The 15,266-nt window shown below is 37.2% G+C and overlaps 2 protein-coding genes across 2 annotated transcripts in view; one reads left to right on the top strand and one right to left on the bottom strand.

Annotated features, from left to right (window-relative positions):
* LOC109709211 (transcription factor MYB108-like) overlaps positions 1 to 15,266 on the bottom strand; it is a 91,055-nt gene that overhangs the window by 12,533 nt on the left and 63,256 nt on the right. The window lies entirely within an intron of this gene.
* LOC109709210 (galactinol synthase 1-like) lies at positions 10,309 to 12,322 on the top strand. Its single transcript, XM_020231312.1, has 4 exons — positions 10,309 to 10,718; positions 11,183 to 11,506; positions 11,643 to 11,777; positions 11,887 to 12,322. The coding sequence occupies exons 1-4, from the start codon at positions 10,413 to 10,415 to the stop codon at positions 12,112 to 12,114; spliced, it is 993 nt and encodes a 330-aa protein (XP_020086901.1). The 5' UTR covers positions 10,309 to 10,412; the 3' UTR covers positions 12,115 to 12,322.

The following is a 15,266-nucleotide window of genomic DNA, read 5'->3' as shown; positions in this document are numbered from 1 at the left end:
ATCTAATGAACATTTAAACGTCCATACTTATAATTAAAAAGAATAGGTTTTTTAATACGTATTTTGCTTACTCATAGGTAATTTAACACCTGTAAAAAAACAGATAGGTGAATTTTTAAGATTTAGATTGATGAGAAAAAAAAACAAAAAAAAAAGAGACACCGGAAGAGAGAATGGTGCGGCGGAGAAAACGGCGTGACAAGATGGTGGGAAGCCGACGGATTAAATGTACATTTTATAGAAATGTATATCAAACACGCAAAATTTTAAATATAATAAATAATATATAATACTATAAAGTTTATTATTTAATATAATATTAAAAAATTTTCAATACATATACATTAAACGTAAACTTTTTATATTCTTAATTTATTTTTTTTCTTCTTATAGAACGTCCATTAGGCGTATAGGTGAGTGGACAGGTGTATGCCTATATCTATTTCTATATCTGATAGATTTTTAAACGAAATATAAATATATTAGATGCTCATTTTATTAAGTAGATAGTAAATAAATTAAGCAGACAAACAGTCCAGATCGATGGATGGATGGATGCTCCCCCGTCTGATTTTAACTGGTAGAATATTAATCGGTAAGTTTGTACCAAAGTTACTTCTTCAATACACATTCACCTGTTGAAGGGTTGGGGAAATGTTACTGAGTAAACTGGGGTAAAAGTTACGGGAGGGGTTTAAATTAATCCTCTCGGGAGTTTTACTCACTACCTCTCTTGATAATCCACTAAGGGGGGAACGGTTTCTAGGGTAAAAATTGGTGTTGGGTGGTTATTAGTAACATCTCTCTCTATTTTTTTATATTCGGGTTTATTTCTCCCCCCTCTCTCTCTTTTTCATCCTTCTCCTGTCCACAAGTAAGAACTAATCCGGTACTTCTCTCTCTCTCCCCCCTCTTCTTCTATTCGGGTAGGGGGTAGGGGTAAAAGGTTGGTTGGTATATTTAAGGGTGGGGTATTTAATCTTAGAAACAAGGAGAGAGAGAGAGAGAGAGAGATAAGGGGGAGAGTGGGTTGGGGAGGGGTTTTAGGTTAAAAATTCTTTCTCCCTCCTTCCTCTCCCTAAAACCACAACTAGGGAGAGAGAGAGAAGAGAGAGAGAGAGAGAGATTTCTCCCTCCTTCCTCTCCCTAAACCCACAACTAGAGAGAGAGAGAGAGAGAAGAAGTTGGGGTTTTAGGTTAAAAATATTCTAACCCACAATTTCTTTCTCTCTCTCTCACACACACACACTCCTCTCTCTTTTCTCCTCCCTAAACCCCACAACCAACAACTCCTCCTTCTTCTAGAAACTACTCGATTTTCGAAAACATTCCAAACACCTCCCCCACTCCACACCTTCCCAGGGGGTGTGAAGTATAACAACAAAAGGGTGTGGTAGTAGGGGGGGAGAGAGAGAGATGAAAGAGAGAGATGTTTGGAAGAGTTAAAGGAGAGTGAGGATAATTTTGGGTGGGGGAGGAGGTTTCGAGGGAGGAAACACAACACAACACAACACAACCCAAATGTGGGTGAGGGTAGGTGGGTAAAGGGTTTGATTCTAAAACAACCACAAAAAATCAACGTTGTGGTGGTAGGAGAAACTACACTCTCTTTTTTTTTCCCCTGGGTTTTTGGGTTTGGGTTAAGAATCCTAATAATTAATTAGGTAATTTCAAGTTTTAGGACTCTAAAGAAAAAAAAAAGAATAATAAATAGGTTTTTTTTTAACCTTAAAAACATAGACTAACCACAAAAAAAAAAAAAAAACCAAGAGTTAAAATTTCGGATAATTTCTTCTTCTTCCTTTTTTTTTTAGTTTTTTTTAGTTTTGGAGGTTAAAAACTACTAGAAGAATGAACAAGGTAAGGACAGGAGGAAGAACGAGGAGGAGGAGAGTTTTAGGGACAGACAGGTCAGGGACGGGAGTACCCGTCGACTGTACTCTGACGACAGAAGGGAGGACGAGGCGCTAGAGCCGGAAGTCGACGAGACGAAGGACGTTCTGACGTGAGAACGGCCGCGGCGGCGTCAGTCTTAAGCTAGGGGGCGCTACGGCAGGGGGTCCTTCTTTGACGTTAGCGCCGGGCTGCCGCCGTCGCCCCCGCCGCTTAGCCCGCTAGGCAGCTAGGAGCTAAACGGGCTCGACCGGGAGCTTAACCAAGAGCCCTTCGACGGCGGGGGGCGCGAGACGTTGCGCCGGCGGCACACGTGGCTCGAAGCGCTGGCCACGGCCTCGCTAGTGGACACCCTCTCCGTACACTCCCTCTTCACCCCCGCCCACTAGCCGCCGCGGCGGGCGGCGCTCACCGTCGACGTGAACCGGAGCTTTAGTCGGGTTGGCTTCCGTCCGCCGCCGCCGCCGCCGCCACCGTAGTCGTAGCCGCCGCCGCCCTCCAGCTTCGCCACCTAGCGGCGAGAAAGGACGCAGACCGGCAATAGGACCTAATCCAGATCACGGCTAGCGTCGACGCCGCCGTTGTTCGGCTTTTCTTCGCCGGGGAACGGCCTGTTAAGCTAGTACCGCACCATGTACAGCTACCTCTGGCCGTACAAGACCAAGGGACGAGTCCAGATGTTGGCGCTCCATACGCTTAAGTTCCAGCTTAAGCGTTTCTAGCACGCTAGTACACAATACAAGCTGCTTTACGGCGATTTTCTCAAAAGCTAAGACTAACAACACAAAACAAACGTCGTACCCGTACAGCCCAAGTAGAACAGCACGATGCTGCGGCTTCACTCGATGCTAACGGCGTCGCTGTGGAAGGTACGCTCCATACACATTATGGCGCCGTATTAACTTACGAATCCAAAACGAGAAAGCAAAAAAGGCCGCTAGGCGCCACTTAAGATCCAGTTTTATCCAAAGGATACATACTGTTCTTCTCTCTATCCCCTCCAACCCTACGAAGATGAGAATAAAAGAACGTTAAGTAGAACCAATCCTATCTGAGTACTACGCTTATACCTACAGTTTTAAATCGTACGCTGTGCATAAGCATAGGCTTAAGCGTAAACTTTAACCAAAGAATATTTTAGGCTGACATAAGCTGACAAGAGTGAGGATTGTTTATTCTCCCTACATTTATATATAACATCCCCCTATTTTACCAAAAGCTAACACAAAAAGCAAATAAAATGATACTTAAAACATAATTTTAATACAAATATAAACCATTCTATAATTTAAAATAACTCACTTTATATTCTTATGCTTCAAACTTGTGATCATACCTAGAAATTAACGTAAGTAACACAAAGTACAATAATAATAGGCTTATTACAGGTTTATGTTTAGGCTCAAAATAGACTTAAGCTTAGGCAAAATTTGCCTATACCATTGTTTTTAAATCGTTGGCTGTGTATAGTCGTAGGCTTCTTTTTATACCTACCTTATACCACCAAAACAATTTTTAGACTGGCATAAGCTGGTAAAAGTGGGGATTACGATGGGGTCATTTTAGGCTTATGCCCATGAAATCAGAGCTTTTTTACTTTGAGTTAGCTTCTCACCGTAAAAACCATTCGCGCTGCTGCTGCTGTACAAATCCAGAATACATTATTAAGTCAAAAGCTGTTACAATATATCTACTTATATACTATAATGTCGTAGAGTAAACTCACAGACGATAACGACAACGAGTAGAAATTCGCGTTAGAGTTGGCTGTCCATGGGCGGCGTGCCCGCAGCCTGGTAGCAGTAGCTTCTCCCTCAAGTCACCCTATCCGATGCCGGCGGGGGGCAGCTGTGAGGGCGTGTGCTGGAGGTGCAGAGCCTGACGAACTTACTAGAGGCGGGCCCGCTGGTGTAACTCTAAGTTACCTCTTCCTTGTTCCTCAAGGGGATGCCACGCGCAAAAACGCATTGTAGAGGAAAATCGAGTTTGAAAGTTTTTATCAAGTCACTATTAATAAGCTGAATTAGCCGTAAAAAAAAACAAAACCCGTCCTACCACCATACCTCAACATCCAGTGAATCTCAGCACGCTGCCCTTGCTCGTAAAGACAGCGACGGTAGAGTCGCCACTCACAGCGTGGAGACTGAACAACAGCGAAAATTTAAAAAGGGAAGAGACCGAATTGTACTTTTGACCTGGATCACAACTTTTACAATCATAGACTAAGTCTTTGTGAAAAAACAGGGTGTACAAACTTCAAAACAAACGCTGAGACTTTTGACTTTTGACTTTTGACTTTTTGACTTAGGGAGCAAAACCAACGTGAGGTTAAGAGAACTAAGAATTGGGAGTTAAAATGCAGTGACCTTACGTGGTCGCTGCCACGTTATTTACTTTTGTTTGTTCTTAATCTTGCTACTGGCTGATTCCGCTTTTGCTTTGAAGTCGGGTTTGATTTTGACTACGATCAAGACTATTTAAAAACGCCAAGCACTTGAGACGAATAAAAAAAAGAGTCTATGCCAGCGCAACCTCAAGTTAGTGATGTGCGGACCGAGCGCTACCTCCGCCCGCAGCCAGTTAGCTTTCCTAGTGGCGCTTCTTCCGTTGCTTTGACTGCCCAAGATGCCGCCGTAGTCCTTTGACGTGACGTTCCGGCTCTAGAGTTTCACCTCCGTTGAAACCGGCTGGCTATAGAACCTTATCTATTTTGTAACGCAGCTTAGAGAAGTCGCTTAAGTAGTGCTATAGCGAGAAGCTAGAGTTGTGTTTTCAATTTTTCTAAATCATAGATTGATACTAGACTCGTAGTTACATACGGTACAACAATAAAGAGTGAGAGAAAGAGAGAGAAGAAAAGAAAAAAAAAAAATATAAAACCGACTAACCCCCCCTCCCAACAAATATGTTGAGGTCCTTGTCCTTAATAGGTGATAACATAACAATCTTGTCTAATTTTCGTTTACATTTAATGTGTTAATCGAAGATAAACTTCTCATAAAATCCTCAAGTAGACTTATTACAAGACTAATAGACTATAAATTTTTTAAACGACGAAACCTAAAACAAAAAAAAAAATTAAAAAAGACGTTGACATTACAAAACTTGAAGGAAACTACATAATATTCTAATTTAACGCCAAATTCATCTCGACAAACTTCTTCTTGTTTGACATCTCAAACGCTATCTTCGAGGATTAAAATCTAAGAAGAAAGCGTAAAATCTAAGAGTTCAATGTCGTCCTCGAGATTTGAAGATGTCAAATTTTATCTACTTATTACTTAACAAAGTCTTCAATTGAACTTCAGAACTTCTAGTAGTAATGATAGAAGATTATTTAAAAAAGTTATTTTTTTTTTAGAGAGATTACTAAAGCGCGACGTCGTTTTCAAGTTTTTAAAAAAAAAAAAAACGGTTTCACTTTTTCGATAAATGTAAGCTTAGTTTAGGACTATATTAATGACCACGCTAAAAAATCGGCAGTCTAATAGAATTCTAAGCACGTCATGATTATTTCCTCTGAACCACCCTGTGTAGCAATTTTCATGACATATTTAGAACTCCCGCTAGGCTGCCGATTTGTCAGTATTCATATTTACGAGGACACAAAAGTTTTCATGTCTTCGAGTTGAGCATCAAAATCATAGAAAAATTCAAAGAACACTGTTCAATACTTATACATTCCGCACCTACTATTGGAATATTTTGAGGATGTTGAGATGTTCCATGTAAATTAAAACTCACCTTTATAATTGGAAAAAATCCCTATTAAAAAAATTATAAGAAGACTTTCCAACACTAAAGTATTTTACAGGGAAGTCTCAAGTTTTATAGTAGTTATGAGAGTATTTGTAATATTAAGTACGCTTAAATTATCTAGTCAAGACTTTAAAGTAAAAAGTGGACATCATTTGAATTTCGAATCGTTTTAATAGTGGTTCTTTCGTTAAAGGTATTAAAGTTGTGTAAAAAATTTCGATTTATTGATTATTTATTTTCGTTATCTAGTGTGTAAATTACTCTTTAAAATTTTTTATTCCGGTATTGAACATTTCAATTTTAGATACAGGATGTTTTTTATTGTCATACATAATTATAATTATAAAACGAAATGTTCTTTATCAACTCTCATTTTAACAGTAAAGTAATTGAATTACTCATAAATCATATATACGAACTTAACCATGATCACTATTTAAGTATATAAATCTCCCCATATACAAAACTTCCCCGTAGATACTTTAAAACTTTAAGTCTCTCGTTACAACCTTTAACGAAAAAAAATTTTAATAATTGATCGGGAAAGTTCCCACGTATCCGTCTCTTAGTTTAGACTTTAGAGTATGATCGATAGTCTCCCATAATAGATTCACGTGATCTGTCGCCTCCATCCACTTTGTTAAGTTAAACTGACAAGAATCCCGACCGTTAGATCGAGCGACATGCGTTCGGTCGAGTATAAATTGAGCTTCATTTGAGTTTTAACTAGCGAACAAATTATTTGCTCGGCTTGTGTTTACTTAAAAAGTCGAGTTTTAGAATTGTTCGAGTTGTGCTCGATCTTAGTCGAACAAACACAAACCGAGAAATATTAAACTTATGTGTGTGTATATATTTATATATTTATATGTATATACGAAAAAATGATAAACTTAAATCCGGTTAGTTTTACATTACCCTGAATATAAAACATTTTAAAATAATAATCTAATCCAAAAAAATTAAAAAATTGAAAGAAAGTTGAAAAAGGACCCATCATCCCGACCGTTAGATTGAATGATAAGCATTCTGTCGAGCACAAGCTGAGAAATTATATGTTATTCTTGTGCTCGACTTACAAAATCGAGTCAGCCGAGTACAAGCCGAATAAATTATTTGTTTGCTTATGCTCGGCAGGGGTCGAGCGAACACAAGTCGAACAATTGTTGTCGGAATCCGAAGCAAACCCTAACGCTCCTCTAACGCAATGCACGCCACTCTTTCATGCAACCTTTTTATGGAGCAAACAAAGGCATGCATTATAATGCAAGGCGTATAGCGCTACTTAGCCAATGCTATATAAAAGACGCCAGGGTGATCTCTTGCGTCTTCGTATAGGGATATACGAAAAGGAGTTGAGGCAAAATAGATTATCGCAATCTATCCGAAGTTATGATTTGATTCAGAATCAGTGTAACAACTAGAACGTGACACCACTACATTATTTCTCCACGATTGCCCGACCTAGCTCAACCTAGATTGACCTGGGCTAAGCCAGGTTCTAAAATTTTAGGTTAGGTTCGTTTAAAACTGCAAATATGTAGAACCCCTCGTTATAACTCAACCTTAAATTTTGTAAAGATTCGTTGAACGGGGCCGGGTCGGGCTGGGTTGGACCTAGAAACTGATCTCTGCAGTTGTTGTCCAGCCTAAGCCCCGCCTCAAAGTTTTTGGTTTGGGCTTGGGCTGAGGTTTGGCCTTTGTGTTTGGGTTTGGGCTTGGACTTGGGCTTAGGCTGCCTAAAATTTTTAGGTATAGGTTTGGGCTTAGGCTGGTTTTTGAACTTTGGGCTTGGGCTTAGGTTTGGACTTTTAGGCTTGGGGCTTTGTTAATAAAGAAAAAAGTTGTAAAGTTTTATATAATATATGTTACATTTTATTTAAGCCCAATCCTAGCCCAAGCCCAAACCCAGCCCATGTCAGTTTTAGATATAGGCATAGGTATGGACAATCCAAAAACAAAAACTATAGATATAGACTTTGGTATAGGTAAATCGTAGCTTATTTAAACGGGGCAAGCCCAAGCCTATTTTAAAGCCCATAGGCATGGGTAACTGTAGGGACTGAAACTGTTGAGATCATCATTATTATTCTTTTTTGAAGTTTATGATGGTAACCTCAAAGCGTAAAAGAGTGAAATTATAGGACACCAACTTTACATAGTGAAATCATGGNCCTTGCTACGTGGCCAATAAATTTTCCATTAATCTCAGGGTGCGTTTGGTTCGTGCTATCTTTTAAAGATTCCTAATAATCCAATGGGAATAAAAAAATATGACGGTGTTTGGCTAACGCACTAAGTAATCTAGTTGGTAATATTGGATCCACTTGGGAATATGATTCACCCCAAAGTACTAATCTCATTCCCTTGAGGGAGGGTGGGTATCTTCATATTAATGGATTGGGGTAATTATAATATGTCTAATCTCTTTCTTTCTTCCTACCCGCCGGCTAATTGATATTATTTTTCTTTACATTCTAACCTTATATCTCTCTAAACTTATTTTTCTCTCTAAAATTCAACTTTTTTTTCTCTCTCTAAACTAAGCTTTCTCTCTCTCTCTCTCTTTCTAAAATTTCAACTCTCTCACTCCCTCTAATTTCGACTATATTTTTCTTTCTGTTTTTTTAATTATGCTCTCTCTCTCTAACTTATACTCTCTCTCCCTTTTTTCTAAAAAGATGTTGAAATTTTTGGTAACATTATCTAAAATTAATTAAATTAATTAATTAATTAATTGTATATTTTTTGCAATATTAAATAACATGGCTAATTAATATTACCATGAGAACCAAACACAGAAATTCTATATTCTTAGTAATAGGATGAATAGGAATAAGATTCTCGGATATTTTTTATTCCTAGTAATCTTTCATAATGCGAAGCAAACGCACCCTCAATGTCACAAAAGTAGACCAACTTTTTCTGATTAGTTAGTGATAACATTTAAATCCTCTATTTTTAAATTTCCTTTTAATTTCGTGCATGACAATGCACCAACTTTTTCTATTGCAGTATATGTTAAACTTGGCTACGCGTGTGTTCTCACAAATTCGTCAATGTTACATTAATTTACGAGTTAATTTTGAATATTTCCATTCAATTTTGTGGGTCAAATTGTAATAATAAGTACCTTAAATTGTTTCCTTTTTTTCTTTTTCTAAACAAACTAAATTATTCCCTCATATTGCATGCGATTAGTAAGAATTTAGTGGGTTCACCTAATTTAACCATTTTAACATATATTTTCATCTTGCCCAAAAATATAATAATTTGTTATCCTGTATGGCATGTATTTATTTATTACAGACACTGAAATGGTAAGTTATAAACGTTACACATATTAAGATAACCCTGATGCTCCCAAGATATTATCCTATATAGGATAATGTGGCTTAAATGGATAAATCTTTTATGGCATGTATTGATTCATTAGATCCAATGCAGAAAAATGCTACATGGGTTACATAATGAAACGCACAAATTTTACATATTCACGATCACACCGTTCATTCATCATTTTAATCAATAATAATTCCAAATATCACCGCCCATAGCATAGCATTATTCTAATATTGAAACACACGCTTTTTACAGCAATAATAACGGATCAATGGATAATGGCGGTTGAATTAAACCGCCACACCTAATAAATTATTCTCGGCACGTGGCGCAACCGAGCCCCGTATAACGTCTCCCTGAAAATTTGTCACGTAGACCATGATATAGTTTAAAGTCGCCACGTGTGAAGAATCCACCATCCGTTTCAGAACGGACGGTTGCGATCAAAACTGTACCAGTTTGGCTAGGCGTAACGATTGGTGGACCGTACGAAATAGACCACCTAATCCAAGGAGCAAACATACACGTCGCATTAAATTTTGGTTACTAATTAATTAGAAATTAACGTACAATTAACGGGGTCGGTCAGGCTAATAGCCAGTCAAACGTTAGAATTTGGCGTAAAACTCGTTAATTGAACTATGCCGGGAATCCTATGCACGACATTGCCTTAAATGTAGTTTTATTGCGTACTCCACGCTCCATAGACCGAGATTTAGATGGTATATATATTTAATTAGGGAGGGCACGTTTGGATGGTTTGTAAATTCCTTATATGGAAATTACTTTTTGTTATATTTTTATAATAAAAAGATGAGTTTCTTAAGTTCGAAAAATAAATAAAAATATTATATATTATAAATCTGCTTTAAAGAGCAAAAGAATCTCATATCTCTATATTCCTACAACTGCTCACGGGATAACCTATTTTTTATGTAATAAATAAAGGTTCTTTTAAGATACTTGATTTTATCAATCGCTCATAATTTATATATATATATTTATTTTACATAAACTAATTAGCTTTATAGATTGCTTCTTAAGGCTTAATACTCTTTGAGTTTTTCAGACCCGGTCTATACACGCGGTCTATACATAAAAGAATCTCCCTTAAATGTGCACCTGGAGAATCTTCCTCGAAACCACGTATCACCGTCCTGTCACTATCCACCGTCCACGTGTAACAAAGATATCTCAGATCACCGTTACCATATAGGACATAGTACACTTGTGTTTCACTAATTTTGGGCCCCGCAAATAGTAACTCCCCCGCGCTTATTTATTCTCCCCATTGTCTTCTAAACGACCACGCATCATCTCCAAGTCTCCTACTTTGAGTACACTACTACACACATTGAACACTCTTTCTTTTCTCTTGTTCTTATTGTTACACTCTCTCTTCACATACTCATCTCACCATGGATACTAAGATAGTGAAGAAGTTGTCGCCGAATTCGAAGAGCAACGTTTACGTGACGTTCCTTGCCGGGGATGGCGACTACGTTAAAGGGGTGGTGGGGTTGGCGAAGGGTCTGAGGAAGGTTGGCTCCGCGTACCCTCTCGTCGTGGCGGTGCTCGATGATGTTCCCGAAAGCCACCGCCGGCTACTCGAGTCGCAGGGCTGCATCGTCCGCGAGATCGAGCCCGTGCATCCGCCGGAGAACCAGACTCAGTTCGCGATGGCGTACTATGTGATCAACTACTCCAAGCTCCGCATCTGGAAGGTATGACCAGCTACTTTTGATACTGATTGATAGATTCATTAAATTTCGTTATTATATCGCTGATATAATAAAAAAAATGTAAAGATAAAAAGTAAATGCTACTTTTATATAATACAAATGTTATTGATTGTTGGACCGCCATCTATAGAACTATAGTATGATCTTGCGGTATGATAATTTTGTATTGAAGCACTGTCTTGTGGTTTTTTTGTTTTTCATATTTAAGTTTTAAAAGGCTCCAATGTCTACTGACATAGAGTGTGGAGTTAATTAAAACTATTTTAATTAGCTCGCATACGAACTGTAGAAATGTTTTATTAGTTGGATAATGAAAAGCTTTTAAGTTCCGTTCAAAGTACAATAAAATCCAACATGTGTTGACCACTTGTTGCCGGTGAAAATGACCTATTATTTATTTATTTGCTTATTTATTTACATTGATATATTTTTTTTATTACGTGTAGTTTGTTGAGTATGAGAGGATGATATACTTGGACGCGGACATCCAGGTGTACGAAAACATTGATCACCTGTTCGACCTTCCGCACGGATATTTTTATGCGGTGAAGGACTGTTTCTGCGAGAAGACGTGGAGCCACACTCCACAATACAAGATTGGCTACTGCCAACAATGTCCCGAGAGGGTGTCGTGGCCTGCCGACAAACTCGGCCCTCCACCCCCTCTCTACTTCAACGCAGGCATGTTCGTGTCAGAGCCTGATACTGCCATCGCTGACTCACTCCTCGCCGCCCTCAAAGTCGCCCCCACTACTCCCTTTGCCGAACAGGTGTGTGTGATATACCTAAAAATTATTCGTCTATTCAACACCTGGTTTATATATAATGTTTAATAGTAAATTTATTGTTATTGAATTTGGCCCAATTTAGTTGTCTTAAATGGAATTTGTCGCCTATTTGGTATAGGATTTTCTGAACATGTTCTTCAAGGATATCTACAAACCAATCCCACTAGTGTACAACTTGGTTTTGGCCATGCTGTGGAGGCATCCTGAGAATGTGGAGCTGGACAAGGTCAAGGTGGTGCACTACTGTGCCGCGGTACGTAACGGTTCCATCCTAACCATTCAATTCAATTCGCTTATACTAGTTCTTTTTTAATTTTATTAATTTGTTGAATTTTAATTTTTTTTTTTCTTCCTGAATTCAGGGGTCGAAGCCGTGGCGGTTTACGGGGAAGGAGCCGAACATGGACAGAGAGGACATCAAGATGCTGGTGAGCAAGTGGTGGGACATCTACAACGACGATTCTCTTGATTACAAGGGAGATGTGACGGTCGCGACGGAGGCGGAGGCGAACGGGGTGAAGCCGCCGTTGAAGGCGGCGCTGTCGAAGGCCGGCGTTGTGCACTACATCAAAGCGCCCTCGGCCGCGTAAAGGCCTTAGGGTGCTTGATTTGGCGTAGGATAATAGAGAGTACAGTGGAGTAGTGTTATGCTGTGCCGGTACTAGGACGGTTACTTGGGCTCCCTGCTCTCGTAATTGCTTGTTTTTATATTTTCAATCGAGAATAATGCTAGTATTGTTATCTTATGTGAATTGAGGTCGACGTATGTATATATAGTTTGTAAGGAAAAAAACCAAAAAGAGTAATTAAAAGAGTAAGAACAATTATTATTATTATAAATAAGTTTATTATTATTGTAACTGCCGTACGTTTTCAACTTGAATTGATCTTGGGTTATTTCTTTGTCTCTCTCTAGATTGATAAATGTCGTGGTTTACTCTTTACCCACCTGTTAAATTTGTATAACCATAAACACTCTAGCTCTTCCTGATTATCTGATCGGTTGGTGACTTGCATTATAATTAATTATATTCTTTAGTTAAAACACGAACCATACGGGTGCTATGAGTAACATTACATTCCCTGTATCAATGAGTTTAATCCCACAATATATACTTTTGGGTTGTAGATTTAACACCTCATTCAAATCCTGTACATTGTAGTACATGAATAGTTAATTTAATCATTTTACTTGAACTTATATTGAATTCTGGATAGAACACCAACAATTATGTGACAGCAAATAATCATGAGAGAATAACACATCTAACCTAAGAGTTTAAAGATCAAAGTTTTGTGGTGGTTAAGAAAATACCATACATTGCTACCTATTCCTCAAAAAAAAAAAGAAAAAAGAAAAAAAGAAGAAGAGAATACCTTACATGCATGAACCTAATATGCTATTTCTCAAAAAAAAACCATGTTTTGCATATGCTTCCATCTATAGTTGATGGATTAATTACCCTATTTTTATCTGCATTTTAATTATTATTATCCATATATTTCATTCTCAGCATTAATTTTTGAATATACATTTATTATTTAAAGGCTTAAACATCCAAATCTTTATTTCTTTTTATAGTATCAACAAAGGCGATTTTAAGTCCCTTCCATTTTAAGAGATTCTTGTTTTAATTTTTATATTCACCGTATAATGACATACATTTTTATAGATCGTAATTTATCAATCTCTTTTATTGTTTTTTTTTTTTTTTTTTGAGAATCAATCTCTTTTATTGTTACTCACGTTGGTTCACACTCACATGGCAAATCTTTTACTTTAAATGTAAATGATAATTATAAATTTCCGATTTTAATAGCATTTCCCCCATATGAATGGAGTGCTGTTTCAAATACTGGGTTTAAATGCTTCGAGCATTTGGCTCTTCAGCTAGTAATATTTTAAAAAGCTCTCGAAATTGAAAAGCCTACGAATAACTTTGAAAGAGAAAAAAAAATAGGATAAAATTTTTTTTCAATACTATCTTAAATGGTTTCGCACATTTTTATTTTGTACAAAAGTGTATTAATTTAGTATCTTATGGTCTCATTTTTTTTAACTATCTTTTTTACTAATTTTTTTCGTTAAATCAGTGACAAAGTATAAAATTAAAAAATACTAAAATAAATATTAAATAAATCTAAGTGAATATCTAAAATTTTTATATATGATTTTAAAAAAATGTTAACGAAAGAGTTGACAAAAAGAGAGAACTAAAATCACAATAATTCAAATTAATATACTTTGATTAAATCAAAGAGTATTTAAATCAAAGATACTGCCACATCATATGACAAGTACACCTGGCTACCGTGGGAAATGTCAGTGCAAGGCCAACCGTTTTGCACACTTGCATGCTACGGACGCAACGGTAGTAGAATTCGTTACGGGTGGCCCTACCGGATACTGATTTCTGGTCAACTAATACGCCTCGAGTCAAACGTTTTATCTCGACCGTCCGTTGTTAAAGGGAGAACAACAACCGTCACACACGGCGCGGCTGCGGGGATAACCAGCGGCGAGGCGAGATAACGGGGAGGACACATCAGCAAGTGCTTCGTTGTCATGGACACCGTACTGTAGTCGGTGTGCGGCACAACACAAACCGCCCTTATCCGTATACTTTCCTTGTTTTTTTTTTCTTGTTTTTTTTTTTTTCTCTCCATAAATTAATGCGCCTCGACTTACCATCTTAGGTATAGGCTTACCATTTTAACATTCTGGTCGGTGATGAAGGTTTTGGACAAGAATAATCTTGGTATTCTGAGTATCTTTAGATTCTTTACACTTTCTTAATTGTTAGGGTGATTAATATTTTTTTTTCCTTTTTTTAGAGAGAGAGAATAACAAACTATCCGTATATATTTTACCAATAAATTTAATTGGAATATAAAAATATTAGATTTTAAACTTATGATCTCCAGTATCAAATATCATCGTCAAGCCCTTAGCCCCTATGTATGATTGACCATTCTTCCTTTTGAGTTAGGTTAAGCGAGTTACAAAGTCAACCAAATATATATCTCTCCATTTTCTTGACCTTTTTGTTTTTTTTTTTATCAGTCAATAGCCATTTTATGATTCTCCTAATGTAATACCATTGCAATATATTAAGCTCCAGTGAATTTGTCTATGGACAAAAATAAATAAATATGCGCTAATTAAATAGGAATATCTATGTACAGCATATCATATGATGAGTAATGCTATACTGATGAATAATTTTATAAAATTTTTCCACATATTTATTTGGCTATAATTTATCATTAAATTTTTCAAGTTTGTAAAAACTTCTTGTACATTGTTTACCAACACGACATGGCCCTTTTGTTTTTTGAGTAGAAAACATAGTATTACTTCTTAATCGGACGTATAGGACAAGCACGGAAGCACGGACGGTTTTAATCCATTTCCATTAATCACAACATGAACTAATTAATAACGTTTATGTCCATAAACAGAAAGACAAACTTTGATATTACGATTAAACACAATTAAACCCAATTAAGCAGAGTGGATTTCATTCTACGTTTGATTCTACTGCAGTAAGAATACAATCTCTTCCCCTAAAAACATTAGGATTACACACTATTGGAAAAAAAAAAAGAAAAGGGGGGAGTAAAATCAGATTTTCATGTTGAAGAAACAATCTCAGGAGTAAGAGCTCCTTATGATCCTCATCTTTAATCATATTAAAAGAGTACTCGAGAAATATCAGGAAATATGTTCTAGCCCAATAAA

Source organism: Ananas comosus, linkage group 4 (genome assembly GCF_001540865.1).
Source record: "Ananas comosus cultivar F153 linkage group 4, ASM154086v1, whole genome shotgun sequence".
Classification (NCBI taxonomy): Eukaryota; Viridiplantae; Streptophyta; class Magnoliopsida; order Poales; family Bromeliaceae; genus Ananas; species Ananas comosus.
The sequence above is the reverse complement of the archived record's forward strand: the minus strand, read 5'-3'. Positions and strand labels throughout refer to the sequence as shown.